This window comes from Ornithorhynchus anatinus, chromosome 3 (assembly GCF_004115215.2).
Source record: "Ornithorhynchus anatinus isolate Pmale09 chromosome 3, mOrnAna1.pri.v4, whole genome shotgun sequence".
NCBI lineage: Eukaryota > Metazoa > Chordata > Mammalia > Monotremata > Ornithorhynchidae > Ornithorhynchus > Ornithorhynchus anatinus.
Window position 1 is genome coordinate 90,585,364 of NC_041730.1, and position 15,098 is coordinate 90,600,461.

Genomic DNA, 15,098 nt, shown 5'->3' on the forward strand with positions numbered 1-15,098 from the left:
CTTAGGTGATGATAGTATTTGTTAAGCGCTTACTACGTGCCAAGCACCGTTCTAAGCGCTGGGGTAGATATAAGGTAATCAGATTGTCCCACATGGGGCTCACAATCTTCATCCCCATTTTCCAGACGAGGTAACCGAGGCACAGAGGAGTCGAGCGATCTGCCCCGAGTCACACAGCTGACAGGTGGCGGGGCCGGGATTGGAACCCACGACCTCTGACTCCCGTGCTCCTTCCACTAAGCCAAGCCCCGTGCGGACAGGGACTTAGTACGGTGCTCGACACATAGCGAGGGCTGAAATAAAACCCCGATTATTATTCCCAAATCGTTTTCACCTGGGCTTCTTCATACTTACAAGACCACAAGTAAACTGTTTGCCCACAAGAGCCCTTTCTGTTGAAATAATCTTCCTCCAAAGCCTTCCCCATTACCTTCTTTTTTAATGGTCTTTGTTAAACACTTATATGCGTCCCTGTTCTAGATATGGGGTAGATTCAAGCTTCAGAGAAGCAGCGTGGCTCAGTGGAAAGAGCCCGGGCTTAGGAGTCAGAGGTCATGGGTTCGAATCCCGGCTCTGCCATCTGTCAGCTGTGTGACCGAGGGCAAGTCACTTCACTTCTCTGTGCTTCAGTTAGCTCTTCCGTAAAATGGGGATTAAGACTGTGAGCCTCACGTGAGACGACCTGATCACTCCGTATCTCCCCCGGCGCTTAGAAGAGTGCTCGGCGCATAGTAAGCGCTTAACAGATATCCACGTTATTATTATTATTGTTCCCTTCCCGGTTGGAAAGATCGATCAATTAATTTCCCCCATTTAGACCGTGAGCCCGTCATCGGGCAGGGATGGTCTCTATCTGTTGCCGAATTGTACATTCCAAGCGCTTAGCACAGTGCTCTGCACACAGTAGGCGCTCGATAAACATTATCGAATGAATGAACCTGACAATCTTGTATCTACCCTTAACCCGTAGTGAGCGTAGTGAGTATAATAATAATCATGGTGTGGGTTAAGCACTTACTATGTGCCTTTGGAAGCGATTGAATGAAGGAATTGTATTTACTGAGTGCTCACTGTGTGCTTGGAAGCGATTGAATGAAGGAATTGTATTTACTGAGTGCTCACTGTGTGCAGAGCACTATACTAAACACTTGGGAAAATTCAGTCGGAGTGGTTAGACACATTCCCTGCCCTCATCGAGCTTACGATGCAGGGGGGGAGGCAGATATTTATTGTTATATCATCATTATTACTACTGGGTGCCGTTGAGTCCTTTCCGACTCATAGCGACTCCACGGACGTACTTTCTCCAGAACGTCCTGTCCTCTGCAATAATCCCCAACCTTTCTAGCGATTCTCCCGTCCTGATTGTTACGGTCTCTATCCGCCTGGCTGCCGGCCTGCCTCTTCCACGTTTTCCCTGGACTTTTCCTAGCATCAGCGTCTTCTCCAGGGAATTAGTCCTCCTGGTTTTGTGTCCAAAATATGCTAATCTAAGTCGAGTCGTTTGGCCTTCCAAAGACCCCTTTGGTTTAATTTGCTCTAAAATCCATTTATTTGTCTTTCGGGCCGTCCACGGTATTCGCCAAAACCTTCTCCAACACCCCGTTTCAAAAGAATCGACGTCCTTTCCATCCTGTTTTTTTCACGGCCCAGGATTCGGGTCCATGCACTGTCACCGGAAACACCATAGAGTCGACAGTTTGTATTTTTAGGGCAATTGCTACCTCGGCACATTTCATGACTCTTTCATTCATTCCATAGCATTTATTGAGCACTTACTATGTGGGGAGCACCGTACTAAGCGCTTGGAATGGACAGTTCGGCAACAGATAGAGACAGGCCCCGCCCAATGACGGGCTCACAGCCAGGCTCTTCATAGCAAGTCTTCCTAACTTTAATCGTTGGCGTCTTTCTTGGCTACTAGTTGATTATTGATCATCGATCCTAGGAGAGAAAAATGATCAACCACTTTAATCTTCTCTCCATCCACTACAGACGTGTTAGAACTTCCAGTTGTCAAGCTCTCTAGCCCCTCGCCCCCTCCTACCTCTCCTCCCTCCTCTCTTTCCACCGCCCACCCCGCACGCTCCGCTCCTCCGCCGCCCGCCTCCTCGCCGTCCCCCGGTCTCGCCCGTCCCGCCGTCGACCCCCGGGCCGCGTCCTCCCGCGGTCCCGGAAGGCCCTCCCTCCTCACCTCCGCCAAACTGACGCTCTTGCCCTCTTCAAAACCCTACTGAGAGCTCACCTCCTCCGGGAGGCCTTCCCAGACCGAGCCCCCCTTTCCCTCTGCTCCTCCTCCCCTCCCCATCGCCCCGACTCCCTCCCTCTGCTCTGCCCCCCGCCCCACGGCACTGGTATATATATGTACCTATTTATTATTCTATTGATTTTGTCAATGATGTGTACATACCTATAATTCTATTTATTTATATTGATGCTGTTGACGCCTGTTTACTTCTTTTGCCGTCTCCCCTGGTGATTTTATTGATGATGTGTACATTCTATTTATTTATATTGATGCTGCCGATGCCCGCTCACTTCTTTTGCCGTCGTCGGACGGGGACCGTCCGTTGCCGAACTGTCCTCTCCGAGCACCTCTCACGGTGCTCTGCACGCATTCAGCACTCAATACATACGATCGAACGGATCTTTGTTTGCTTGAGAGGCGGACATTGATACAGATAAATCGCCGATATGTATGAAAGTGCTGTGGGGCCGAGGATGGGGTGAATCAAGGGTTCAAATCCGAATGAAAGGGTGATGCAGGAAAGGGAGTAGAGGAAACGCATGCTCAGTCAGGGAAGGCCTCTTGAAGATGTGATTCTAATAAGGTTTGGAAGGCGGGAAGAGTGATCGTCTCCACTCTCGGTGGCAGAGAAAGTCGGAAGAATTGTATTTATTGAGCACTCGCTGGGTGCAGAGCACTCCTCTAGGCGGGGAATGTGTGATATCGTCCTCTCCCACGTACTTAGTACAGTGCTCCGCGCACAGTAAGCGCTCAATAGATATGACTGACTGCAGGAAGTACTGGGAGAGCACCCTCTTTTCCCCCCTTGCCCTCTGCTCCTCCCCCTCTCCCTTCCCCTCCCCTCAGCGCCGTACTCGTCCGCTCGACTGTATATATTTTCGTCACCCTATTAATTTTGTTAATGAGATGGACATCACCTTGATTCTATTTATTTGCTATTGTCTTAATGAGATGTCCATCCCCTCGATTCTATTTATCGCCATCGTTCTCGTCTGTCCGTCTCCCCCGATTAGACCGTGAGCCCGTCAGAGGTCGGGGACTTGTCTCTGTTACCCATTCGTCCATTCCAAGCGCTTAGTACAGTGCTCTGCACATGGTAAGCGCTCAATAAGTACTATGGAATGAATGCAAGGTGGGAATGAGATGTGCCTCCAGGCCCGTGGTGAACACAGAAGAGCTTTTTGTGGCAGGGTTGCGATCGGTGGGAAGAAAGTAAGTCAGACCAGAGGGAGGGGAGGAATTCCGGGCCAGAGGCAGGAGGTGGATGAGGGGTTGGCGAGAAAAAGTCTCGTGCTTGGATTTGCAACCTTTACTCCCTCCTCCCTCGGCCCCACAGAACCTATTTACCGATCCCCAAACTCATTTATTTATATTAACGTCAGTCTCCCCCTCTAGACCGTGAGCTCGGTGCGAGCAGGGAACGTGCCTGCCGTCTCTCTTGTACTGTACTCTCCCCAGCGTTTAGTACAGCGCGAGGCACACGGTAAGCATTTAATAAATAGGATCGATTGACTCGAGATCAAGGTACGGCGAGTAGGTGGGCGTTAAGGGGATCGACGTGTGCGGGCTGAGTCGGAGTAGGAGAGCAGCGAGGTGAGGTAGGAGGGGGCAAGGGGATTGAGCGTCCTAAAGCCGACGGTGAGGAGTTTCTGTTTGAGGCAGAGTTGTTGGTACTTGTTAATAATACTAATAATGTTGGGATTGGCTAAGCGCTCACTACGTGCAGAGCACTGTTCTAAGCGCTGGGGGAGATACAGGGCCATCAGGTTGTCCCACGTGAGGCTCACAGTCTTCGCCCCCATTTTACAGATGAGAGAACAGAGAAGCTAAGGGACTTGCCTACAGCCACACAGCTGACGAGCGGTGGAGCCGGGATTAGAACCCATGACCTCGGACTCCCGAGCCCGGGCTCCTCCCGCTGAGCCCCGCTGCTTCTCAACAGGTGGACGGGCAACCGCTGGACCATCTTGAGGAGCGGGGGAAACGTGGCTTGAATCATTTTGTAGAAAAATCATCCGGGCAGCAGAGTGAAGTATGGACCGGAGCGGGGGGAAGACAGGAGGCTGGGAGGTCAGCGAGGAGGCCGAGGCAGGAATCGAGGCCGGATGGGATAAGCGCTTGGATCAATGTGGCAGTGTTTTTTGGGGGTTTTTTGGTATTTGTTAAGCGCTTACTATGTGCCAGGCACTGTACCGAGTACTGGGTAGACACAAGTTAATGAGGTGGGACACAGTCCCCGTCCCCAGGCGGCTCAGTTTGGAAAGAATAGGGGGGATTTTAGTGACGTTGTGAAGGTTGAACCGACAGGATCTGGGGACAGATTTGAACCCGTGGGTTGAATGGGAGAGAGGAGTTCGAGGATAATGCCAAAGTTACAGCTTGTGAGACAAGGATGGTGGGGTTATCAGTGACCTCATCTCTAAAATGGGGATTGTGAGCCTCCCGGGGGACAACCTGAACACTCTGTGCCTACTCCAGCGCTTAGAACAGTGCTTGGCGCATAGTAAGCACGTAACCAACGGCATCATCATCATCATCATCATCCAAAGCTTTAGGCTCGTGAGACAGGGAGGACGGTGGCGCTATCTACGGTGACGGACGAGTTTGCGTGGGAAGATTATCGATGGTGGCTCACTCCCGTTCACACTTACCCTTCTGAACCTTAGTTTGAATCCCACTGATCACACAATCCTGCCCCAGAGCAGCGTGGTTCAGTGGAAAGAACACGGGCTTGGGAGTCAGAGGCCATGGGTTCTAATCCCGGCTCCGCCACCTGTCAGCTGTGTGACTTTGGACAAGTCACAACTTCCCTGGGCCTCCGTCCCCTCATCTGTAAAATGGGGATGAAGACTGTGAGCCCCACGTGGGACAACCTGATGACCTTGTAGCCCCCCCAGTGCTTAGAACAGTGCTTGGCACGTAGTTAAGCGTTTAACAAATGCCATCGTCACCACCACAAAGGTTCTTTCGTGTTCACCGAGGGCCTGAAGGCACGTCTCATTCCCACCTGTAGTAAGTGCTCTCCCGGTACTTACTGCAGTCATATTTATTGAGTGCTTACTGTGGGCAGAGCACTGTATTAAGTATTGGGGAGAGTACAATATAACACATTCCCCGCCTGCTCCGCACCCAGCAAGGGCTCAATAGATACACTTTTTCCTACTCCCGTGACTTTCCCCACCACTAATCCCAGACGAGCCCTACGTGTGAACTTCGATTTCATTCATTCAATCCTATTTATTGAGTGCTTGCTGCGTGCGGAGGACTGTACTAAGGGTTTTGCAGCAGGGGGAGGGAGAATCAGTCACTGCCTGAGGGCGGGCACCACTTGTCCTCCTCTAAAGCCTGCAACCATTCAGGGCTCATTCAATCCTTCATATTCATTCTGCCACCAAATAATGGTACCCGATCAGAAGGTACCAGGAGGGTGCAACTTTAGTGTTTTGGTGGCTGCTATCCGTGGGATGAGGAATCACTCCGGCTTCATCCTCCGGGGGCTGATTTCCGGAGGGCTCTATCTCCCCCTCTGCGATGGGAAAGCCATTTCACTTCTCTGTGCCTCAGTTACCTCATCTGTAAAATGGGGATTAACTGTGAGCCTCACGTGGGACCCGATTCCCCTGTATCTCCCCCAGCGCTTAGAACAGTGCTCTGCACGCAGTGAGCGCTTAATAAATACCAAAAAAAAAAAAAAAAAAAAAGCCAGTGGGAAGGCAGGGCTTGGGTCGGAAGAGATGAAGTTCCGTTTTAGACGTGTTAAATTTGAAGAAAAGGGAGGGCATCCGAGTAGAGGTGTCTTGAAGGCAGGAGGAAATCTTCAGGGAGACTGCAGAGAGCTCAGGGCCGGAGATATAGATCCGGGCACCACCCACATAGAGGTGGTAACAAACTACGGTGAGCGAATGAGTCCTCCGAGAGGGCGGGTGTGTTGGGACTCTCCCAAACGAGAGACCCGAGCGATCGACGGGCAGAGGCGCGAGGGGGACAGAGCCGATTAAAAACCTTGGGAGTCCAAAGGTTGGGACTTTCCGGTCTGGGGAGGAACAGTGTGCGTCTGCCGATCCAGCAGCTAAATCGGTCCGACGGGCACGTGATCCAGGGAAGGAAGCAGCAGATCCTAAAAGGGAGGTCCGGGCCCAAGCCGGAACCGGAACGAGGAGCGGGAGCTTAGTCAGAGGCTTTGGGAGCGGGGACCTGAGGCCAAGAAGCCCCCACGCCCCGCCGGCACGGGCTGGCGACCGGACCCGGACGGCCTCTCGCTATGCGGCCCAAGCCGCTCACCCCGCGCCACCCACCGGAGCCAACCCAAGGCCCCTCCGATCCCGGGCGAGGCTCGGCCTTGCCGGAGCTCGGCCCGGGACCCGGCGACTCCCGCGGGACCCTGGGCAAGTCACTCCCGCGGCCCGGTTTCTTCACCCGTAAAATGGGGATTCGAATACTCGATACGCGGCTTCCCTCCTAGATGCGAGTCACGTCTGTGCCCTCCTCCCCGCCACCCTGTGCTCTTCCCCTCAGCACTGCGCTCATTTGTATCTATCATTTAATACCCTATTTATTTTGTTAACGAGGGGTACATCTCCTCGATTCTATTTATCTTGATGTTGTCTTGTTCTGTTCTGCCTCGCCGCCGGTCTCCCCCGTTCAGACCGTGAGCCCGTCGCTGGGCAGGGATGGTCTCCATCTGTTGCCGAACTGTACTTTCCAAGCGCACGGGACAGTGCTCTGCACACAGCAGGCGCTCAATCGATACTACCGAATGAACCTGACGATCACGTATCTACCCTTAACACAGAGTGAGCGCTTAACCAACACCGTGATTTAATAATAACGGTGTCTGTTAAGCACTTGCCACGTGCCAAGCACCGTCCTAAGCGCCGGGGGCGATACGAGGTCATCAGGCTGTCCCACGCGGGGCTCACGGGCTTAATCCCCATTTTCCAGATGAGGGAACTGAGGCCCAGAGAAGTGACTCGCCCCCAGCCGACGAGTGGCGGGGGCCGGGATTCGAACCCGCGACCTCCGCCTCCCAAGCCCGGGCTCTTCCCACCGAGCCGGGCAGCTTTCCCCCAGCCCACCCGGCGGCGACGGCGGCCCGGCGGTCAGCAGCAGAGCCGCGCCGAGGACCCAATCCCACGGGCGGATCGTCGCGTCGGTGGAGGAGAGAGAGGGCGGGGCTCACGTCGCGGCGGACCACGAGACGGGATTTCCAAACGGGATCGTTTATTTTAACCAACGGCCGCGTCTTTACGACGAACTGGATGCCGCCACGGCCGCTCGTTTGGGTTTCGGAGTCGTTCCCTCGCGGAATCCATTCCTGGAGGCGGAGGGAGAGAGGGAAGGGCGGCGTGACGCGGGGGGCGGCGCGACGCGGGCGGTTCCGTGCGGCTTCCCGGGCGGCCGTCGCCCCGCTTATCTCAGTGCGCGTTGAAATCACTAGCGGACTCATATGTTCAGACATTTTTTTTCGAGTACATCATCGATAAGCTCCATCCGGCACAATCTCCCAGTAGCTACGACGGAAGCTACGCGGCCAGTTCTCGCAGAAGGAAGATCTCAGGGATCGCAGGGCAAAGCTCAGTAAACGAAACAGAACCCGATAAGGCATTTAGCGCCTTGGGGCCCGGCTCTTCTACTCCAATCCCCACCCTTCATCATCTGCTGAGAAACTAACCACCCCCCCCCGCCCCCCCACCCCCCCAATTCAATCCACAGCTCCCGTTTCCACACATACTGCGAGGATGCCTCCGCCCAGAAAAGGCAGAACCGCGACGCCTTGGCTTTCTAGTTAATTTTGGCCAAAATACACATTCTCGGACCAAAGGGAGAAAGGGAAGCGAGCGGCATCTCCTGGCGGAAAGAGCGCGGGCCCGGGAGTTAGAGGACCTGGGTTCTCATCTCAGCCCTGCCCACTGCTTGCTGTGCGGCCTAGGGCGAGTCGCCTCATTTCTCCGTGCCTAAAGTTCCTTCGATCGTAAAATGGGGACCTTGTCCTCCCTCCTAATTAGACCGTGAGCCCCGCGTGGGTCGGGGACCTCTGTCTGCTCCGATATCCACTCGGGCACCCCCCCCCCCCCACAATGGGCAAGCGAGAAGCTCAGTGGAAAGAGCCCGGGCTTGGGAGTCAGAGGTCACGGATTCAAATCCCGGCTCGTCAGCTGTGTGACCGTGGGCGAGTCACTTCACTTCTCCGGGCCTCAGGGACCTCACCTGTAAAACGGGGAGCAAGACTGCGAGCCTCACGCGGGACAACCCGACGTCCCCGTATCTCTCCCGGCGCTTAGAACGGTGCTCTGCACATAGCAAGCGCTTAACAGATACCGACGTTATTATGATTATTAAGCGGCAGAACCGGGACGGGAACCCGGTCCCTCCGACTCCCGGGTCCGTGCTCTTCCCACTAGGTCACGCCGCCCCTAACTACTTCCACGCTCCTAAACCCGGCACGGTTTAAGTAGCTGTCGCATCCACCACAGAGTTGGGAACTCTTAGCCGGAGCACGCCGAGAGACGGGGAGAGAAGCGCCAAACGTACCTGAATCGGCGGTAGACGATTTTCAGGTGTCTCATCCGGCCAGTGCCAGTGGTGTTGCGTCTTTTGGCCTTAGCGCTCCAGTTATCTGCGACGCAGAACGCCGACGGTTCACGCTTTCCCCTGTATTTAACGCAACCCGCCCCTCTTCCCATTTACATTTTCTAGGATGCCCAAACCTGGGGAAGTAAACCATCCACTCCTAACAGGGTTTGATCTGCACTTTTTAGAAACAGCTTCCAATCACCCATCGCAATCAAATATTAAAGCTTCATTCATTCACTGGCATTTACTGAGCGCGGAGCACCGTGCCGAGCGCTTGGAAAGTACAATCGGGCAACAAATAGAGATGAGCCCTGCCCAACGACGGGCTCACGGTCCAGAAGGGGGGAGACGGACCACCAGGCAAGTAGACGGGCGTCGACAGCGATAAATAGAACTATAGATATACGCACGCCATTGATAAAATAAATAGAATGATACCTACGTACGTAGGTACACAAGTGCTATGGGGCGAGGAGGGGGGTAGAGCAGAAAGAGGGAGTTGGGGTGATAATGAGGTGTAGATATCTACGATTCTATTTATCTACTTTCATGGCGTTGATGCTCGTCTACTTGTCTTGCTGCCCGTCTCCCCCTTTTAGACTTGCGAGCCCCTTGTTGGGCAGGGATCCGTTGCCAAATCGGACATTCCAAGCGCTCGGTACGGCGCTCTGCACACGGTAAGCGCTCAGTAAATACGACTGAACGAACGAATGAGCAGAGGCGGGGGGGGCTTTCCAGGGCAGAGAGCAGGCACCGGAACACCGACAAGCGCACTCTCCCCTGGCCTGCAGGCTTGTTGCGGGCAGAAAAAAAGTCCACGAACGCTGATGTATTGCACGCTTGCAAATGCCCAGTGCAGTGCTCAGCAGAGGAGCCGCGTGGCTCAGTGGAAAAAGCCCGGGCTTGGGAGTCAGAGGACATGGGTTCGAATCCCGGGCTCTGCCACTTGTCAGCTGGGCGACTGAGGTGAAGTCACGACTTCTCGGTGCCTCAGTTTCCCTCATCTGTACAATGGGGATCAAGACCGGAGCCTCACGTGGGACAACCTGATCACCCCGCATCTCCCTCGGCGCTGGGAACAGTGCTCTGCGCCTAGTAAGCGCTTAGCAAATGCCGACATCATCATCATCATCAATGCCAAGGAGACACGACGCGACCGAAGTCGTCGCCCTTCCCCAAGGGCCCCCGCCCCCGCACCCCCCCCCCCGCGCTCCGACTTACACTTTCTCTTGCGTTTGGCAGGGTAGCCACACTTGCCGCAGGTCGACTTCTGGAGGTGGTAGGCCTTCGACCCACAGCGACGGCACAGGGTGTGCGTCTTATTACGCCGCTTGCCAAACGACGACGTTCCCTTCGTCTACGAGACAGAACGAGAAGCCCGCCGCTGAGAAACGGGACGGAATGAAAGCCCCCCCACCCCGAACGGCGTTCTCATCTGCAAGCCCCCCCCCGTTCAGACCGGGAGCCCGTCGCCGGGCCGGGATCGTCTCTGCCCGTCGCCAAACTGTCCGTTCCAGGCGCTCGGTCCGGTGCTCTGCACGTAGGAAGCGCTCAATAAATACGACCGAAGGAATTCGGAGCGGGTCCCTCGGCTCGCGGCGGGTTCTACTGTAGCGTACTCTCCCGACCGCCTAGTACGGTGCTCGGCACGTAGGAAGCCCTCCACAAATACCAACGACGATGAAACAGCGTAGGCTCAAATGCGGGAGCGGCGTGGCCCGGCGGAAAGAGCCCGGGTTTGGGAGTCGGCGGTCGTGGGTTCGAATCCCGGCTCCGCCGCTCGTCGGCTGTGTGACTTCGGGCCAGTCACTTCACTTCTCTGGTCCTACGTTACCTCACCTGTAAAATGGGGATTAAGACCGTGAGCCCCAGGGGGAACGACCTGATTTCCTTGCATCTCCTCGGCGCTTAGAACAGTGCTTGGCACATGGTAAGTGCTCGACAAATACCGTTGTTGTTATTACGCGGGCCCCCCCGGGGCTCCGTCATCCTTAATATTAGTCGGTGATTCTGCTGAAGCATCCAAATGCGACTCGCAAATCACTTTTATCACTCTGGGGAACCGTAAGCGGGGGACTTAGGTACACAACACGCTCTGCGGGTGCAATCTAATAACGACGGTGGTATTTAAGCGCTTACTATGCGCCGAGCACTGTTCTAAACGCTGGGGAGGACACAAGGTGATCGGGTTGTCCCAGGTGGGGCTCACAGTCTTCATCCCCATTTTACAGATGAGATGACTGTGGCACGGAGAAGCCAAGTGACTTGCCCAAAGTCGCTCAGCTGGCAAGCGGCAGAGCCGGGACCGGAACCCACGACCTCTGACTCCCCAGCCCGGGCTCTTTCCACTGAGCCACGCTGCTTCTCTGCTTGGGAAGGGGGCGACTTGGGCCACACACACACACCCAGAGATGAGCTTCACGCTCAGCCACAATTTTTTTTTTTTAAGAACACCAAGGCGACCGTACACGGAGAACTCACAGCACCCCAGAAATCGAAGAGTTTCAGCCATAAAGCTGCACGAAGGCAGGCTGCGAGAAACCCGGAACGGGGGGGACAAAACCATCCATTTTGTTAATTTTGTTTATGAAATGTACATCGCTTCGATTTTATTTAGTCGCCATTGTTTTTACGAGATCTTCTTCCCCTCGACTCTATTCATCGCCATCGTTCTCGTCTGTCCGTCTCCCCCGATCGGACCGTGAGCCCCGTCGGACGGCAGGGACCGTCTCTATCTGTTGCCGGCGTGTTCGTTCCAAGCGCTTAGTGCGGTGCTCTGCACATAGTAAGCGCTCAATAAATACTATTGAATGAATGAATGAATCCCTGTTGTTATACTTTCCCGCGCGCTCAGTAGAGTGTGCAGCTCTGCACACGGTGTCCTCCCCACCGGCCTCTGGACACCACGGGCCGCTTCTCTCCTTATGCCCCAAACACTCAGCACAGTGCTCTGCACACACAGCAAGCGCTCGGTGCCAGGGATCCTCTCATACCTTCCCTGCGCCCCGGCCCGCTCAGCACGGTGCTCTTGAGCCCACCCTGAACGCTCAGTAAGTACCTTGGATCTATTCTCTCGTGTCCCCAACACACTCAGCACAACGCTCTGCACACAGTATGTGACCCTCTCATCATACCTCCTCCGCCCCCCGGCCCGCTCAGCACGGTGCTCTTGAGCCCACCCCGAACGCTCAATAAGTACCCCGGATCGATTCTCTCGCGTCCCCAACGCATTACTCTTGAGCACACCCCAAACGCTCAATAAGTACCCTGGATCGATTCTCTCGTGTCCCCAACACACTCAGCACAGAGCTCTGCACATAGTAAGCGTTCAGTGCCACGGATTCTCCCGTCGTGCCTCCCCCGCGCCCCGGCCCGCTTAGCACAGTGCTCTCGAGCCCACGCTAAACGCTCAGTAAGTACCGTGGATTGGTCCTCTCCTTACGCCCGGGGCCCGCTGAGCACAGCGCGCAGCACAGCATACGGTAAGCTCTCAGTGCCACTCGCCGTGCCTTCCCCGAGCCCCCGGCTTGCTTAGTACAGTGCTCCGAGCACGCAGGAAATGCTCAATAAGACGGCATTTCTTAGGGGCTTCCTAGGTGCCAAGCGCCGTTCTAAGCGCTGGGGCAGATACAAGGTAAGCAGGTCGTCCCAAGTGGGGCTCAAGTCTTCAACCCCATTTTACAGATGAGGGAACTGAGGCACAGAGAAGCAAAGTGGCTGGCCCAAGGTCGCCCGGCAGACAAGTAATGGAGCCGGGACTGGAACCCAGGTCCTCTGACTCCCAAGCCGGGGCTCTTGCCACCGAGCCGCGCCGCTTCTCTCGAAAGTCCCCTGGATCGACCGTGTCAGGCCGCCCTTCGGCGAGGCTCTGTGGAAAATGCACAGGCTTGGGAGTCGGAGGTCGTGGGTGCTAATCCCGCCGCTGCCACTTGTCGGTTGTGTGACTTTGGGGGGGGGGTCACTTCACTGGGCCTCGGTTCCCTCATCTATAAAATGGGGACTGACACCGGGAGCCCCACGTGGGACGACCCGATGACCTTCTATCACCTCCGGCGCTCAGAACAGTGTTTGGCACATATTAAGTGCTTTAACAAATGTCATCATCACTACTGCCATAACCGCGTAAACCCCGGCATTTAAAACAGTCCTCGGCACATAATAATAATGTTGGTCTTTGTTAAGCGCTCACTATGTGCTGAGCACTGTTCTAAGCGCTGGGGGAGATACAGGGTCATCAGGTGGTCCCCTGTGAGGTTCAGTCTCACTCCCCATTTTACAGATGAGGGAACTGAGGCATCGAGAGGTTAAGTGACTTGCCCAAAGTCACCCAGCTGACAGGTGAAGCCAGGATTAGAACCCATGACCTTTGACTCCTAGTAAGTGTTTAACAGATAACATTACCATCACTCTAACTTTGTCACCCCCAGCGTTTAGAACAGTGCTTGGCGGACAGCAGTAAGTGCATAACAGATGCTACTATCACTATAACCTCGTAGCCCTCTCCCGTGCTTAGAACAGAGCCTGGCACAGAGTAAGCCCTTAACGAACGCCCTCATCATTCATTCAATGGCATTTATCGAGCGCTTACTGTGCGCAGAGCACTGTGGTAAGCGGCTGGAGTGTACAATTGGGATTATCATCATTAGTCCTGGGCGTCCCCGTGGGGCTGAAGGCTACCGGGTCCCTCGTTTAGACTGAGACCGTTGTCGGGCGGGGACTGTCTCCATCTGTTGCTCAACTGTCCTTTCCAAGCGCTTAGTCCGGCGCTCTGCACACAGTGAGCGCTCAATAAATACGACTGCATTCATCGGTTCACTCCCCTTCTGGACTTCGAGCCCGTCGTTGGGCAGGGATTGTCTCTGTTGCCCAACCGTCCATTCCAAGCGCTCAGTCCAGCGCTCTGCACACAGCGGGAGCTCAATCGATACCATTAAATCCATCGGTTCATTTCCCTTCTAGACCCTGGGTCCCATCTGTGGCCCAACTGCCCACTCCGAGCGCTCAGTCCAGCGCTCTGCACAGAGCGGGAGCTCAAAAAATACCACTGAATTTATTCGTTCATTCCCCATCTAGGCCGCGAGCCCGTCGTCAGGCAGGGATTAACTCTGTTGCCCAATTAGCCATTCTAAGCGCTTAGTCCAGCGCTCTGCACAGTGGGAGCTCAATAAATGCCATTAAATTCATTCATTCTCCTTCTGGACCTTGAGCCCGTTGTTGGGCAGGAATGGTCTCTACTGCCCAATTGTCCATTCCAAGGGCTCGGTCCAGGGCTCTGCACAGGGCGAGAGCTTAATAAATACGACGGAATTCATTCGTTCATTTCCCTTCTAGGCCGTGAGCCCGTCGTTGGGCAAGGACTGTCTCCATGTTGCCCAACCGCCCATTCCGAGCGCTTAGCTCAGGGCGGTGCACACAGTGGGAGCTCAATAAATACCATTTAATTCATTCATTCTCCTTCTAGACTCCGAGCCCGTCGTCGGGCAGGGATCGTCTCCATCTGTTGCCAACTGCCCATTCCGAGCGCTTAGCCCAGGATTGCGCACAGTGGGAGCTCAACAAATGCCATTAAATTCATTCATTCTCCTAGACTTTGGGCCCGTCGTTGGGCAGGGATCGTCTCCATCTGTGGCCCAACTGCCCATTCCGAGCGCTTAGCCCAGGATTGTGCACAGTGGGAGCTTAATAAATGCCACTAAATTCATTCATCCTCCTTCTAGACTTTGAGCCCGTCGTTGGGCAGGGATTGTCTCCATCTATAGCCCAGCACTCTGCACGCAGTGGGAGCTCAACAAATGCCATTAAATTCATCCTTTCTCCCAGACTTTGAGCCCGTCGTTAGGCAGGGATCGTCTCCATCTGTTGCCCCCCCGCCCTTTCGGAGCGCTTGGCCCAGGGCTGTGCACGCCGCAAGCGCTCAGCTACTACGACTGCACGAATGAATGAGTGAATGAATGAATGAATGAGCGAATGGCCGCGGGTCCCGGGCGTGCGGTCGGCGCCGTCCCTCCTTCCCCGGCGGCCCGCGGCCGGGCCCGGCGTCCGATGGCGCTCGCCGGCGCCCGACGGGGCCGTCCGGGGTCCGCGGGAGCCGGGGCCGCTCCGAGGCGCCGCCGGCGGGGCCCCGCGGCCGAGGATGGCGACCGATGATCCCCGGCCCGACCGGCGCCACTCACCATGTCGCTCCTGCCGGCGGGCCCAAAGAGAGCGGAAGTCGCTGCGCCGGGGCCTATATGAGCCCCGGCACTTCCGGTCCGCCGCCCTCAATCGTCCCCCAGCC

At 55.3% G+C, this 15,098-nt stretch overlaps 1 protein-coding gene and 1 non-coding gene across 3 annotated transcripts; both read right to left on the reverse strand.

The window, feature by feature from the left end:
• Positions 1 to 7,451: 7,451 nt before the first annotated feature.
• RPL37 (ribosomal protein L37) lies at positions 7,452 to 15,089 on the reverse strand. Of its 2 annotated transcripts, none has more exons than XR_003757739.2 (4): positions 10,494 to 10,664; positions 10,043 to 10,178; positions 8,780 to 8,864; positions 7,452 to 7,562 (listed from the first exon to the last, which is right to left on the reverse strand). XR_003757739.2 is itself a non-coding variant. In XM_029059037.2 (4 exons), exons 1-4 carry the CDS (start codon positions 14,995 to 14,997, stop codon positions 7,493 to 7,495), a joined length of 294 nt encoding a protein of 97 aa, XP_028914870.1. In that variant the 5' UTR covers positions 14,998 to 15,089; the 3' UTR covers positions 7,452 to 7,492. The 2 variants fall into 2 exon arrangements, 1 of the variants encoding a protein (XP_028914870.1); XM_029059037.2 differs by lacking the exon at positions 10,494 to 10,664 and adding an exon at positions 14,995 to 15,089.
• Positions 7,655 to 7,734, reverse strand: LOC114810518. The gene has a single exon (XR_003758217.1). It is a non-coding gene; the product is annotated as a small nucleolar RNA SNORD72 (small nucleolar RNA).
• Positions 15,090 to 15,098: the final 9 nt, after the last annotated feature.

Excerpts from the sequence above, each read along its gene's own strand:
- RPL37 (XM_029059037.2), bottom strand. Across the intron at positions 8,865-10,042 it reads TGCCAAACGCAAGAGAAAGT|ATAACTGGAGCGCTAAGGCC; the intron begins GTAAGTCGGAGC and ends TCTGCGTCGCAG. Across the intron at positions 7,563-8,779 it reads ATCGTCTACCGCCGATTCAG|GAATGGATTCCGCGAGGGAA; the intron begins GTACGTTTGGCG and ends CTCCGCCTCCAG.